The 12802-nt window shown below is 35.6% G+C and overlaps 2 protein-coding genes across 3 annotated transcripts; both read right to left on the reverse strand.

Annotated features, from left to right (window-relative positions):
* Positions 1 to 1729: 1729 nt before the first annotated feature.
* Positions 1730 to 6866, reverse strand: LOC113706800 (early nodulin-93). Its single transcript, XM_027228810.2, has 4 exons — positions 4655 to 6866; positions 3805 to 3866; positions 3095 to 3170; positions 1730 to 2125 (listed from the first exon to the last, which is right to left on the reverse strand). Exons 1-4 carry the CDS (start codon positions 4767 to 4769, stop codon positions 2040 to 2042), a joined length of 339 nt encoding a protein of 112 aa, XP_027084611.1. The 5' UTR covers positions 4770 to 6866; the 3' UTR covers positions 1730 to 2039.
* Positions 6867 to 7023: 157 nt separating this feature from the next.
* On the reverse strand, positions 7024 to 10204 carry LOC113706799 (profilin). 2 transcript variants are annotated; one of them, XM_027228809.2, is made up of 4 exons: positions 9861 to 10204; positions 8177 to 8314; positions 7386 to 7528; positions 7024 to 7265 (listed from the first exon to the last, which is right to left on the reverse strand). In XM_027228809.2, the coding sequence occupies exons 1-3, from the start codon at positions 9981 to 9983 to the stop codon at positions 7394 to 7396; spliced, it is 396 nt and encodes a 131-aa protein (XP_027084610.1). In that variant the 5' UTR covers positions 9984 to 10204; the 3' UTR covers positions 7024 to 7265; positions 7386 to 7393. The 2 variants fall into 2 exon arrangements, with proteins under 2 accessions (XP_027084610.1, XP_027084609.1); XM_027228808.2 differs by having other exon boundaries at positions 7024 to 7249; positions 9861 to 10201.
* Between the last annotated feature and the right edge of the window lie 2598 nt (positions 10205 to 12802).

Here is a 12802-nt window from a genome sequence, read left to right on the forward strand (position 1 = left end):
CTTGATGGTTGAAAGTTGTAAAGTGAAGCTTTGCCCTCTCCTTCCCCTGAGTGAATTATCCTTGAGTCGCACTTTCTTTGCTCCAACAAAGTGAAAAACAAGTCTAATGACCACTATTATGTCAAATACAATTCTTGCTGGGGGATAGTTCTTAAAGAAATGATTGACCTCCATGGTATTAATCTGGGAGAGAGCGACAGAAACCTCATCAAATGGATGTGTGTGCCTGTATTTTTTTTTTTTTTTTTTTTTTTGTGGGGGGGGGGGGGGGGGGGGGTAGAGCACTGATGACTGCAGTTATAATTACCACACAACCTGATTCATTGAAATGAGTAAGGCTGGTCTTTTGAAGTTTTAGATGTTTTTCTTTTGTGGTTCCTTTCCTTGCTTTCTCCTTTCGAGGCAATTCAAAGGAGATTCAAGCTGGAAAATACCGATTGGTAAAATTCCGTTGGAATCGGTGTGTTCCTTGCTGTTGAATCATTCTTGCTCAAATTCAAAAAGAAAAAATGGCATGGCTTAATTCATCGCTGCTGAAGAACAGGTGAACTACAAAATGAATAACCGGGATCATAACGTGTAGTCCTTCAAAATGAAAGTAAGCAAGCAGCCTCAATATTGTGGAGAACGAACTCAGCAAATCAAATACTTCTAGCTAAGAAAATTCATCCAAAAACTAAAAAAAAACAAAAAAGTATTATTACCCTTGAAATATTTGTGACTGATTTTAACCGGCATTCCTCCTTTTGCCAGCCAATATACAGTTTTCTCTGAATTAACGAAGAATGCAGCTGCGGATGCTGTAAGGTCAATCAAGAATTGGTTAGATCTCTAAACTTAAATACAAACAATATTATTGTTATACCCAAGAAAAGGAAAAAGTGTTCCAACTAAGTATGGGCATGAACAAGAATTTCATGAGGGCCTGAGCAGTGTAATTAAGGTTAGCCTTTGCATAAGGCATGGTGCGAACAGCAGCAGTCTGAAAACACTAAACAATTATGAGAATCAATCTCGAATTAATTATGCAAATATAATTTCAAGCAAATATTATCTCTTGCTTGAAGAGAGGTTAAACAGCTTTCCCGTTGTATGTATTGTTATCCGCATTTAGGGCGCATTTGAGTAAACTAAAGTTCCGAAATCTGAATCTATTGAATCACTGAATTGTTAATTTGATAAGTGAGCAATTCAGAACTATTTAATTAATTAAAACGTTCTATTTTTAATTATCAAACATATCTGAATACATTAAGTTCTGAATCCATTAAATTTAAGTATTAAATTAAATTACCAAACAGGACATTAGCCATCCAAGTGCGTGACCTGACGATTCAGCAGGAATAGTTTCTTTTCATGATTCAGGTCACTTAACATATTTCTTTTTTTGAAGTATAACTAACACATTTCCGTTACTTCATGGTTCAGATTGCTGTTTTAACAACTTGTGGCCTCTCTCTTAATGCATTGGTACCTGGCTCAAGAAAATGTACCTGGCTAGTAAATAATTTTTATTCAATTGTCACCAGCTCTAAATAAAATGCTCTTCTCTTAGAATAAAAGATTTAATTAACGAAGTCACAAAAAAAAAAAAAAAAAAAAAAACATTGACTGAACATAATTATTCTAGACCATCCCTCAGAGAAATTGATTAACAGCATTATTCAAGTTACTGGTCCTCTTGCAATACCCCTCCGAAGATGATGCTATATGGATCAAATCCAGAAAATGGAAAATCAAGAATGACGAAATTGTCCTAGAACCCAAGCAAAAAGCACCTTAACAAGCGTTTGAAAACAACCAACCAAGGAAGATGTGGAACCGCCACCTTGGGCTTAAGTGAAGCATAAAGATAAGGCAGTTCTGATTCGAATTCTACCTAGAAGAGACATCGAAGAAAGATTTAGGTTAGGCATTACACAAAACTTTGGAAAACAACATCCAACTCATATGCAGTAATGCAGAGGCGGTGGTGGCCATAGCAGGAGATGCACATAGTTACTAGATGTTGCAACTGCAGCAGCAGATCCTCCTTCGCTTTAAGCTGATTTATCGTATTGTGTATTTCTCCTGGCACACTCCAAGATAGTTTTGTCTGCAGTTATAAAGTATGCTGCAATAGAAGCTGCACGAGATTGCGAATCAAGTATGAATTAGCATCAACTAATGAGAGTGTTTTCACTTCTTAATCTTCATCAGTGAGCAATGATGGTCAAAAGCACGCAATTCTTATGCAAGTTCAAGTGTTTACTGAAATTATATCAGCCAGTATACTGCAATGATCTTCCCCAGGAAGCATTAAAAGATATGTACAGTTGAGAGGACAAAAGTCGTTCTCATTCATCTTTCATGACATATATATGCACCTTCCAAAGTTTCTGTACCATCAATGAACTTGACACGCAAATCGGAGTTTAGTCTACATACCAGCAGTACTCAGTTGAAAGATGAAAGTAGAGGAAATTTTTAAGGCTGTTGAAGCTTTTAAGAGATGCAGAATATTTATGCATTACATGGGTTTAGAAAAGATTCGTACGCATATAAGATCCAACCGATTAGTTTAGGAGAATAACAAAAAACTTGAGCCCCAGATCCACTGTGTGGTTCTTGGAATTTACTGGGTTAACTAAACCAGAAGCAGATCTGACACACAGTCTGTAATGTAATCAAGTCTTCCCACTTCCTTCAGGAGAAGAATGCATCGCTATTGAATGTTCTAAATCTATATACATTTATGAAAAAATCTGTGGGTTGCTAATTACAAATTAAAGTTTCCCTCAGGTCTAAATTCATGCACTAGGAAGTGGTCTTATTCTTTCTTCTTGATACCTTACTTGAAATGCGCTATTAAATTTCAAAGAAGTCTTGCATCGTGAAACCTTATTGGCCCGCAAAATGTTTGGTGAAAACCAGAACAAGTCAACTCAGTTTACACACTCGAGTAACTAGCAAGTTATGGAAGCAGCACAGCTTTTACCTTACGAATGCTGTATAAATTTATCATAAGCAACAGAGCAAGGCCCTCATTTTACAGCTACATTAAAATGGACATTAAGATGTGTCATCAAATTGAGAAGTCAAGTCCCATGCTTACCGCCAGATATAATGAGTGCCTGGGCAGTATAGTTGAGATTTGCCTTAGCCCAAGGAATTGTTCGAACGGCAGTCAACTGAAATTGTTAGGACAAGTCCAAAGAAAAAACATTATCAGAGATAAGCACGAGTTTGTACATTTCACCAAAGGCAGGAAATAGGACAAATATGCGGAATCTAATGGAGATCTGACATCTCATATTTCTGGCCCATCTTCTCATTCATGGGACACGAATATGTTTGCTAAAGTGCAGAAGATCTGCATGAGCACATATTGGGTATTTCAAGTTTATCCTAACCATCTAGACAGTAGCTCCACCTCCCACCATCTGCATTCTACTTTCAAGGGGCTCAAAATATAAATATTCGAGTATGTGCTTTAGGGATTAAATTGCACAAGTCGGGAAAATATTAAGCTTAGATCCACGTTCACAGTTGACAGTAAAAAACAATCTCAGTAATTAAACCTCATTATCCTCCAATTTAAAATCCTTAACAACACTGACAAACAAAGGCAGTTTTACATGCTTCGAAAGTTGGAACCAAGCAGACAATTGTAGAGCGATAAACTGCCAGGATTCTCGGGAAAAAAGCCAGGAATCTAACCAGTCCTATGACATATTACCAACAGCCAGACGTGCACTTAGGATTGCATCCCAATACATCCAATCACATATAGCAACACAAATTGCTCCAAAACAAATTCAATACCGTTGGGATAGCACTGGCAACACAAGCAATTGCAGCTGCCTTGGCTCCTGCACGTACACCTTCTGCGAGGAGTGCACAGAAACCATGATTATTTGCTTCTAAGAGCTCTAGAAACATGTCACTTATGCATAGGCACAGAGACATAAAGATCTTGTTAGTGTGTAAAAATAATCATATGCTTTACTAACAACACAAGGAAATCAAGAAAAGTGGAATGCCAATCCCTGGCAAGTTGGAGTCCAAAGCTACACTAACAGGATGTCATCATTCATGGAAAACAAAAGTCATGACAACAGCTTACTACCCTTTTGCTTGGGAAGTCAAGCAAAGATGTCCAAAATTCATCCTTCTGCTAAACAGTAACCAAAAAAAAAATTACTGACAAGTTTTCTTTTAAGACTCAGTAGTCTTAAACTATAGAATAGCTTGTGTTGATGCCTTAAAATGAATATACAGCCTAAAAAAATATACAATTGCTAATGTGCCATTTCCATCCCTTAATACTTCTTTTCAGCTTTCTCTTCAAATTCACATAATTCTCCAACCCCAAAATAGTAATAAAGTTCCCATCTTGCTTTCTCTTTTTCCTTTTTCCTCCAAAATACATCAGGAAATCCTCGCAAGAATTTTTTAAATGCCTATGGAATTGTAAGATTCATTAAAGCATCTGGTCACCTGATGAAACTCAGACAAACATCGCAGAATAAACAGGCCCAAAAACAGAACAATGATCAAAATGCAAAACTTAAAACCAACGAAAGTTTCTTTTCTTCATCAGCTTCCCAAAAAGCTAAAAAAAAAACCCAGAAAAAGAAAAGGAAAGGATTCTTTTTTCCTTTTGGATTCCAACCTCGAGTGCACTCCCTTGATCGACGAATCTTCTCTTCTTCAACTGGAGATGTAATCCACAACGATTCCCTTCTTTTGTTCAGCCAGGTATTTCTCATTTCTGATGGAATTCCCATTTTTTTTTATTTTTTGTTTCTCTTTTTTGTTTCTTTCTTTCCACCTATGCTGCCTCCTCAAGAATCTGTCGAGCAAAAAGCCGAAATAAATAAAGAGAAAAATGTAATTTTGGTCCCCAATATTTAGTATATATGTAGCTTTAGTCCTCAAATTTTTTGCTAAAAATAGATCCAGTTCTCAACATTTAACACTTGTACAGTGTTAGTCCCTAAAATTTTGATAAGAACAAAATTGGTTCTTGATGTATCCAATTTAAAGCAAATTTAAGCGAATTGGAAAAAAAAAATTTCCAATTCACTCACGGGATTTAGTCTGGTTTAGTGTGTCCATTAATTTGAATTTAAGAATTTAAAAATAAAGAAGCAAACTAGCGGCTAATGCTAAACAACAAAATTAAGACTAATTAACCAATAAAACCAACTGTTAAATAAGAAAATTAAATCCAATCAAAGCGTCCAACTCATCGATCCAAAACTCATTTTCACTATCTATCTCATCAACCCTAGGTGAAAAACCCTTTTCGAGTGTCATTCTCATTATTTAAAATCAGGCGTTGTTTTGCTTCTTTTTTAAGAAAAAAATTAATTTGATGAATGCGTAACTAAATTCTATTTATCGAAACTTTTAAGAACTAAGATTGTGAAAATACCAAACATTGTTAAAGATTAAAATAACACATTTGCTAAACATTAGAGATCAAGAGTAGACTTCTCCCATAAATAAAAAGCCCATATAAACGGTCAAGGGGAAGACAAACTCCAATTTGGCTTTCGCTTTTGGAGTTGAATTGAATAAGTAAGTACTTTCTATTTTTGTTCCCAGAGAGAATAACAAAGAAAGAGGAGGATAAGGGCACCGAACTCAAATAGAGTTCTGATATATGAGTAATAATAATTAGTATGTGAAGGTGAATATCTGATTTTAAGTCATCCAACTCAAATAGAACGCGTCAAATATGAAAACCTCAAAAATTAATTGGACCCACTAAATAATATAATAGACTAGTAACCACTGAGCCAAACTCAATAGCCACCGATAAATCCCACTTGTGGGCGGTAGGTGAAGGTTCAAATCCCATCTACAGCAAAAAAAAAATCTAAGAGTGATGCCAAAGTACCCCTTTGATCTAATAAGATCTGTATACATGTTAGTCCCCAACACAAGTTTCTTTACGCTCCACCTCCCCTCTAGTTTAAGGTAGAATATGTTATATAACAATTATCGTTTCCGACAGAAAAAATAAAAAAAAAGAATAATAATAAGCTAGTATATAACTCTTAACCAATCTCTTAAGAAATCTGCCAAACTTGAAACAACGTCTTAATCCATGTTTATATGCCCAGATTAAGATTAACAGATTCCGCATGGAGTGGCCAATCAGCTAGTTTCTGTCATTTTATTCATTGAAGCCTGAAAATCAAACGGGTCTTAGTTTATGTGGTAAACAATAATCTGGGCTAACAGGCTAAGATAAGATGTAAAAAATTTCGTCTGAAGCTGCCAATCAGTTTAGTTTTTATTCATGAAGCCTGAAAATCAAAACGGCAACATGTCAAACCCCAACTACAAAACCAGCAGAAAGAGTTAATACAGCTTCACAGAGTATTTTGAGCCCCAAAATAGCTGAATATTGCTCCACATGTCGAATGACGGAGTGATGCAAGGCTGAGAAAATAACAGGTGATACATTTTCTTCGCTACTATGGAAATTTCTTCTCTGCCTGTCCTGTTTCTTCTTATAGGGTACCCGTCCTTCTGTTCTAATAAGAAGATGCCAAGAGGATACAAATTACTTTGTCCTAAGTTGCCAATAGGATCCAGAGGCCGGCCACCTCATCCCCCAAAATAGATACCGAAATGCTGAACTAAATTGGGCATCAGCATTTCTATGTTAACACTGGAGGAACTCAAGGAGTGAGAGATCAATTCCATAGCCAAGCACTTATCAGATAGATGCATCAGAAAAGCAACTGGATTCAATAGAATTACAATGACGAGGACCAGCCTGAATTTGTAAGTCATGGGGAGGCAATTATTCTCGGGGAGGTATAACAATAATACCCCCCCAGCAAGAGGAGGACCGTCTTCCTTGTTTTTATCCATCAAAATATGGGACCATTGAAAAAAAAAAATTTGCATCTGGCACAGAAAAATGTCACTTGCATGATACAAGAAGCAATCCGCCGGACTATAAGTGACATTCTTTGACATAGAAGGCAGATTGCATAGCAATTGGATGGTAATGGAAATCTATTTTAACAAAATCAACTTGCATTCAAAAACCCCAAGCATCTCAATCAAATCATTCCATTAAGTATCACCCATTTAAAAGGGAGGAAACAGCTTATCATAAGCAAAGAGAAGATACAGTGATGGATAATAATAATTGATACAAGAAAAATACTACATCCTTCACTTTTGAGGTTGAAGCACACGCAGACTCGTCCAAGACCTCCATAATGATATAAATAATAGTATTCTGCAACAAATTCCAACTTCAGATTGAATAAGATAGGGAAAATGGAAGGTCAAGATAATTGTAAGGAGAACGAGATGCAAAACAACATTGAAATATGTCCAATGATTGAGGGAAAAAGGTAAAACAAGCAGCATACCAGCAAGCCTAGAAACTCTGATCAATAAGATAATCACCCAGCCTTTCAACAATCATGTTGCACTGACCGGCAGTCATAGGCTCATCATATATACCAATAATCAAAGCCAAGTTGGTCTTCTTAACAGTAATCCCTCCAGGCCCCTGAAAATTTTGTCTGAAATATGTCACGAAATACATAGTACAATGTAAAAAGACACAAGAGGAGGGAGTGGCCAAGACTCCCCAAAGAGACCATCCAATACCAAAACATTTCATCAGGTTCTGTTCCAACTGCACCCTTGTCTTCTTTCCCTAACTCTTCTGTCTCACTCAATCTCTCTCATCATACCCAAAAATGAACAAAATGTAATATTGAACTTACAGAATTTACTTGTTGAAATTTTGAACAAGCATACAAACGTATCTCCACTGAGAAGAGAAATGCATTAAGAGGCCGAAGTTCAATGGAAAATGTCTCTTTCATCACACACTCTTGTTTCTACTCAGTTTTTCTTTCTTTTTTTTTTTTTAAATAGTACCGCGTAAAATATGGTGCAATTTTTTGAACAAAGACCAATTCTATAGACCTACTGAACTATTGATATCCCAACTTAACAAACTGCAGAATTATGCATTCCAATTTGACGAGAAGCAACTACTTAGTATCGAAGCTGGAAGCTTTTCCATGTGAAAAGTTGTACTGGAATAAACAGATGACAACTATCATAAATCAAGACCCACAAGAATATGTAGGGAATAGATACAAATGTAATACTCCCGCAGACTAGAAATATAACGTCCAACCATTACCTTCTTTCCTCTGATAACAGCCCCTGATTCCCCTTGAATCACCATATACTTTGTGCCACCGAGATACAGTCCAGTTGGAGCAAGGGTCCCAGGTTCAGAAAAATCATTCATAATAGCTGCGATCTCCTCTGGCTTAAACTGTTGAAAAACAATCAGAAAGAAGAATCAGTTAAAATAAGTAGGACAGATTCAATTAAACTACAACTACTAAAATGCAATAAGCATGTCATTATACAAATGAACTAGACCAAAACACTTGGGAAAATAAAATCAAAATCAACAAAACAAATTAGATGACCAGAGACGCATAATTTTACAATAAAACAACAGTGAGCAATTTTCAAGTCGCCATGCCAACGCCTGCATATTTGGTTACCTTCCAATTGCCTTGCACACTAGTTGCCCAACAGTACACAAACCAGAACCATCAACTCGTACACTAACCCAGTTTCATAACAATAAAGTGATCATTGAGATCCTTCTTCTAGCTTCCATGCCAAAGAGACAAGAGTAAATTGATTCAATAAGATATTTCACCCTTTCTTTTACATTTGAAGTTCACAGGATCAATTATGAACTCCAATGCAATATGAGAAGAAAAAAAAAAGCAAGGCACATAAAAGAGCATTCTCAGGAGGTCAGGTAAACATTATACAGGGACAATAAATCATGCAACATATGAACTATAGTAGCCAATAAAGCCAAATTCGACGATACGTACTCATCCCTCCATCCCATAAAATTTGTCTTCTTGGTTTGGAAGCAACTTTTAAGACAACTTCATCGTAAGAAAACAAGGCATTTAAGTTTAAAGAAGGCTATTATTTAAAATACAGAGCATATTAAATTGAATTTTTCCAAAAGTGAAGAAATCATAGATGTTACAGAAAGGGAAAGCATGATTTTAGTAATGGCACAGAGAATATTAAACTGTACAAGATTAAAATTTATATGAAGTGGTTATGACGTGGAACCTTCATTCCGTGCCCATGTGTACCTTCCGAAGCTACAAAGCCTCGAGCCCGATTAGTTAATGATTCAGTCTTTTTTTTAAAAAAAAGGGCACAAAATCAAATTTGCCAAGAGATTGCCTTCATCAAAATTGGTTTTTGCCCAGCATTCCAACTACTCGTAACAAAAATCAAACAAACTAGCCCCAGTAGAACAAAAAAGGTAGTGTCTTTGCACAAACGCAACATCCCTCGAACCCTAAAACTCCTTCCGAATTTCCACTGATACGGAAATCTTAAGACTTTCATCGAAATGACCAATCATCTGCCAATATCACTTCTCACGAAATCCATAAATCTGCATTTATTATTATTTGTTAAGTCCCAAAGTCAATTAATTTGTTGAACTTATCGCTTTCTCCCTCAGACTACAAGCACCCAATCTGAGCCCATCTCAGAGTCAGAACAAAATCACGAGAACAGCTAATTTAATCATACAAATCATAGGAAATCAGTACATCATCTTCTACTGAAATTACCCTAAATTTAAAAATTCAACAAGGGGGGGGGGAATCTGAAATCTGAATTAATCTAACTGAACTAAATTATTAAAACCCTAGTAAATCAGTCCACGGCAATAAAATCCAGTAAAGGACACCAACTTTAAATGCATAAACAAAGGGAGTTCAAAGCAAATCCAATCAAAGGAGAGTTGAACAGAAAAAGAGGTGGACCGGAGGGAAATTAGCGCTCTGAGCCCAAACGGTGCCGTCATGGCCGATAATAGCGGCAGATGTGAGATGGGTCCCCTCGATCTCACACATCAAGTGGTCATCAACATACGATTGCCACGACATCTTCTCCTCCTCCTGCTTCCGCTACTCCTGCCGACTAAGGTGTAGACTTTGTCTTAGATCTTTGAGGTTATTTTGCTCTTCCTTCCTTTCTTATCGAGAAATTGAAGAAGTGGTGAGAGGAGACGACCACGGTTAGGGGATTTATGTTTGTTTATTGGGAGATGGAAAAAAAAGAGTTGCGTTGATTTTAAGCTTTTAATGTTTGTAATGATGGCGATGAGTGATGATGATGATGATGATGGTGATGGGTATATGCTATCGTATTTTGGCAGAATTCTGATGCCTTGAATTACCACAATAGTCCCCTCATATTTTAGATACTGACTAATTGCGCCCCACATTTCTATTTTACCAATTTTATCTTTTTTCTTTTTTTCAAAACAATAAGCAGTTTCTATTGATCACAAAAGCTATACAGTTGCGAGCAATGGCTCGATCAGACTATACAATCACTGTACTTGCACACTAATAGCTAGTTTGGGAGCATAAGATAGAAAAGAAAAATGAGAAAACATTATGAAAGAAAAAAAGAAGAGAAAATAATGGCAGTGATTTTGATGTTATTTGAGAGTTTAAGAAAATAATGAAATGACTTTGGATATATATGTTATTAAAATTTTGTTTAGTGCTCATCTAAGTATAGAATTTGTATTTTGAAAAAATTTGTAGATTTTCTTCAACGTTCTATCCAAATCAGGTAATAAATGAGCATAAAAGTTTTCTAACTATATTTTCGGGCGTGAGTAAACTCACAAATGAGAGAAAAGTATTCCTTGCCCTTACTTTCATTTCTTTTTCTATTAAATCCCATCTCCCAAACTAGCTATTATAGGAAACAAAAGCTCCTCTTTTGAGATTCTAAATTTTATCCATAGTGGTATGTCTGAAATTCTGAATCCCTAGTTCAAAATTGTCTCTTTCACAAATAGTCGAGCATATATTAGATCAATATTATATAGGAGATAAATGTTGGAGGAGTTTCTCATGCTGATTTTGACACGAAAGATAGAAGTAGAAGTTCATATTTTTTGGTCTATATGAATTGGACATTTTCAAAGGTATTTTTTAAAAAACGTTACTATAATTTTGTATATTATAATCTTTCACAACATATGTATTTTTGGGTGTTTTTAAGATTCAAAATTTTGTTAGGATATTTTTAAGAATTTTCTTATCCATCCTCCTCCCCCGCCCCCCATCCTCCTCTCCATTTCTTGTAAGCAAACAATTGAATTTGATCTTTGTCCTAAAAAGATAATCACCCGATCTAAGCCTACCAAAAACGGTACATTGTGTATGCAAATGTATGTGAGTCTACATATATGTGTGTGTGTGTGTTTGAAGGATCAAACTATTTCTCTTCAAACATAAAGGGCAAAATACAGATTTTTGAACCATGTTGGGGTTTTTTTTTTTTTTGGGGTGGGGGGGGGTCTTGTTAGAAATTTCCCTAAGTTTAAAGAATCACCGCAAAATTAGAAAAAGGGGATGTGTAGTGGGGGAGAAAATGAGTTGGTCGTGTCTGAAAAATGTATGTGATGTCGCGTTGTCATTCACTGTGGACTCCACGTGCCCACTTGAGGGGACTACCCTACCTCCTCTTATTTTTATTGAATATTTCAGACTTGTACTTTTCCTCTTGATTTACGCTTTCCTTTCCTTTCCTTTCCTTTTATAGCGGTAATTGGCCCAAAGTGGTCCTTTCCTTTCCTTTCCTTTTATAGCGGTAATTGGCCCAAAGTGGCAGTGGAGCAGGAGGAACCCAATAAATCACCCCCACTATTATTAATTTATTATGGTTGAAATGGAGAGCCAATCAAAAAATTATTAATATGGCTTTAATAATTCTTAATTTGGAAAAATTAGAGTGATTACGTAATGATGATAAAAATAGATACTATTATTTTACTCGTTCATAGATTTTATATTTCTTTTAGTCGTACTTCGTATGGTAGGTCTAAAAATTTCAACTTTTGAACCGTCCGATCGAATATTTAAGTACATAAACATGTCTAAATCATTGCCTTAAAATGAATGCTAATTCAATATTTTCATTCTTCCCCCTTTCCTTCCTCTCATCCTCCTCCAAAAACAAAAAAAAAAAAAAAAATTCAAGGAGAAAGAAAATCAGTCAATCAGAAGAGTAGAAGAGTACCATGGGACTCGGAATAAAAGAATAGACACTCTAGATGGATATTAAAAAGATATTAGCTAGAGATTTATTCGAGTTGAAAAAAAAAAAAATGTTACTACTATTAGTGAAGAAGCTAAACCAACTCCAGTTGGATCATCTATTGGGCTCTGAACTTACATATTGACGTCATTTGATGATCTACCATGATTGGGTCTGTTTAGCCTGCGAACTACAAGCCCTCCTTAAAATGTCCATCCATCACTGCTACTGCCTACTAGGCCCAACACTCAAGTCCACATTCATTGGGTCATGCCACCAGAATCTCGAGTCTGCTATATTACTATAGTTGTTGGAGAAGGGCTGAATCCATACCTCTGCACAGTAAATCCATATTATATACATTTAGTAGACATTAATGCCTTTAACTTTTATGCATTAACACAAAGCTTTTTAAAGTATTTAAAATGTCTTTCTATATAATGAAAACAAGGAGTAATAATATATTTTCTAAAGAAAAAAATTTATGTACCCCAAATTTTATATTAATTCAATGGTGGAATTTCTTTTCTTGTTTATTTTATTCCAAAATTTATGTTTTCTCTGAAGTTGATTTGGTTATTTCTTTTTTCTTTTTATGAGTTTTCTACCTTTATTTTGTTGAATTGTTTTTTTTATACTAATTTAC

Source organism: Coffea arabica, chromosome 8c, assembly GCF_036785885.1.
Source record: "Coffea arabica cultivar ET-39 chromosome 8c, Coffea Arabica ET-39 HiFi, whole genome shotgun sequence".
Classification (NCBI taxonomy): Eukaryota; Viridiplantae; Streptophyta; class Magnoliopsida; order Gentianales; family Rubiaceae; genus Coffea; species Coffea arabica.

Bases quoted from the DNA above. Each gene is read 5' to 3' on its own strand.
- LOC113706800 (XM_027228810.2), bottom strand. From the start codon at position 4,769: ATGGGAATTCCATCAGAAATGAGAAATACCTGGCTGAACAAAAGAAGG. The intron at 3,171-3,804 runs GTATTGAATTTG...TAACAATTTCAG, and splicing joins TTGCCAGTGCTATCCCAACG to TTGACTGCCGTTCGAACAAT. The intron at 2,126-3,094 runs GTAAGCATGGGA...AATCTCGTGCAG, and splicing joins GGCACTCATTATATCTGGCG to CTTCTATTGCAGCATACTTT.
- LOC113706799 (XM_027228809.2), bottom strand. From the start codon at position 9,983: ATGTCGTGGCAATCGTATGTTGATGACCACTTGATGTGTGAGATCGAG. The intron at 8,315-9,860 runs GTCCACCTCTTT...GTTTTTCAACAG, and splicing joins AGAGCGCTAATTTCCCTCCG to TTTAAGCCAGAGGAGATCGC. The intron at 7,529-8,176 runs GTAATGGTTGGA...CAAAATTTTCAG, and splicing joins CTGTTATCAGAGGAAAGAAG to GGGCCTGGAGGGATTACTGT.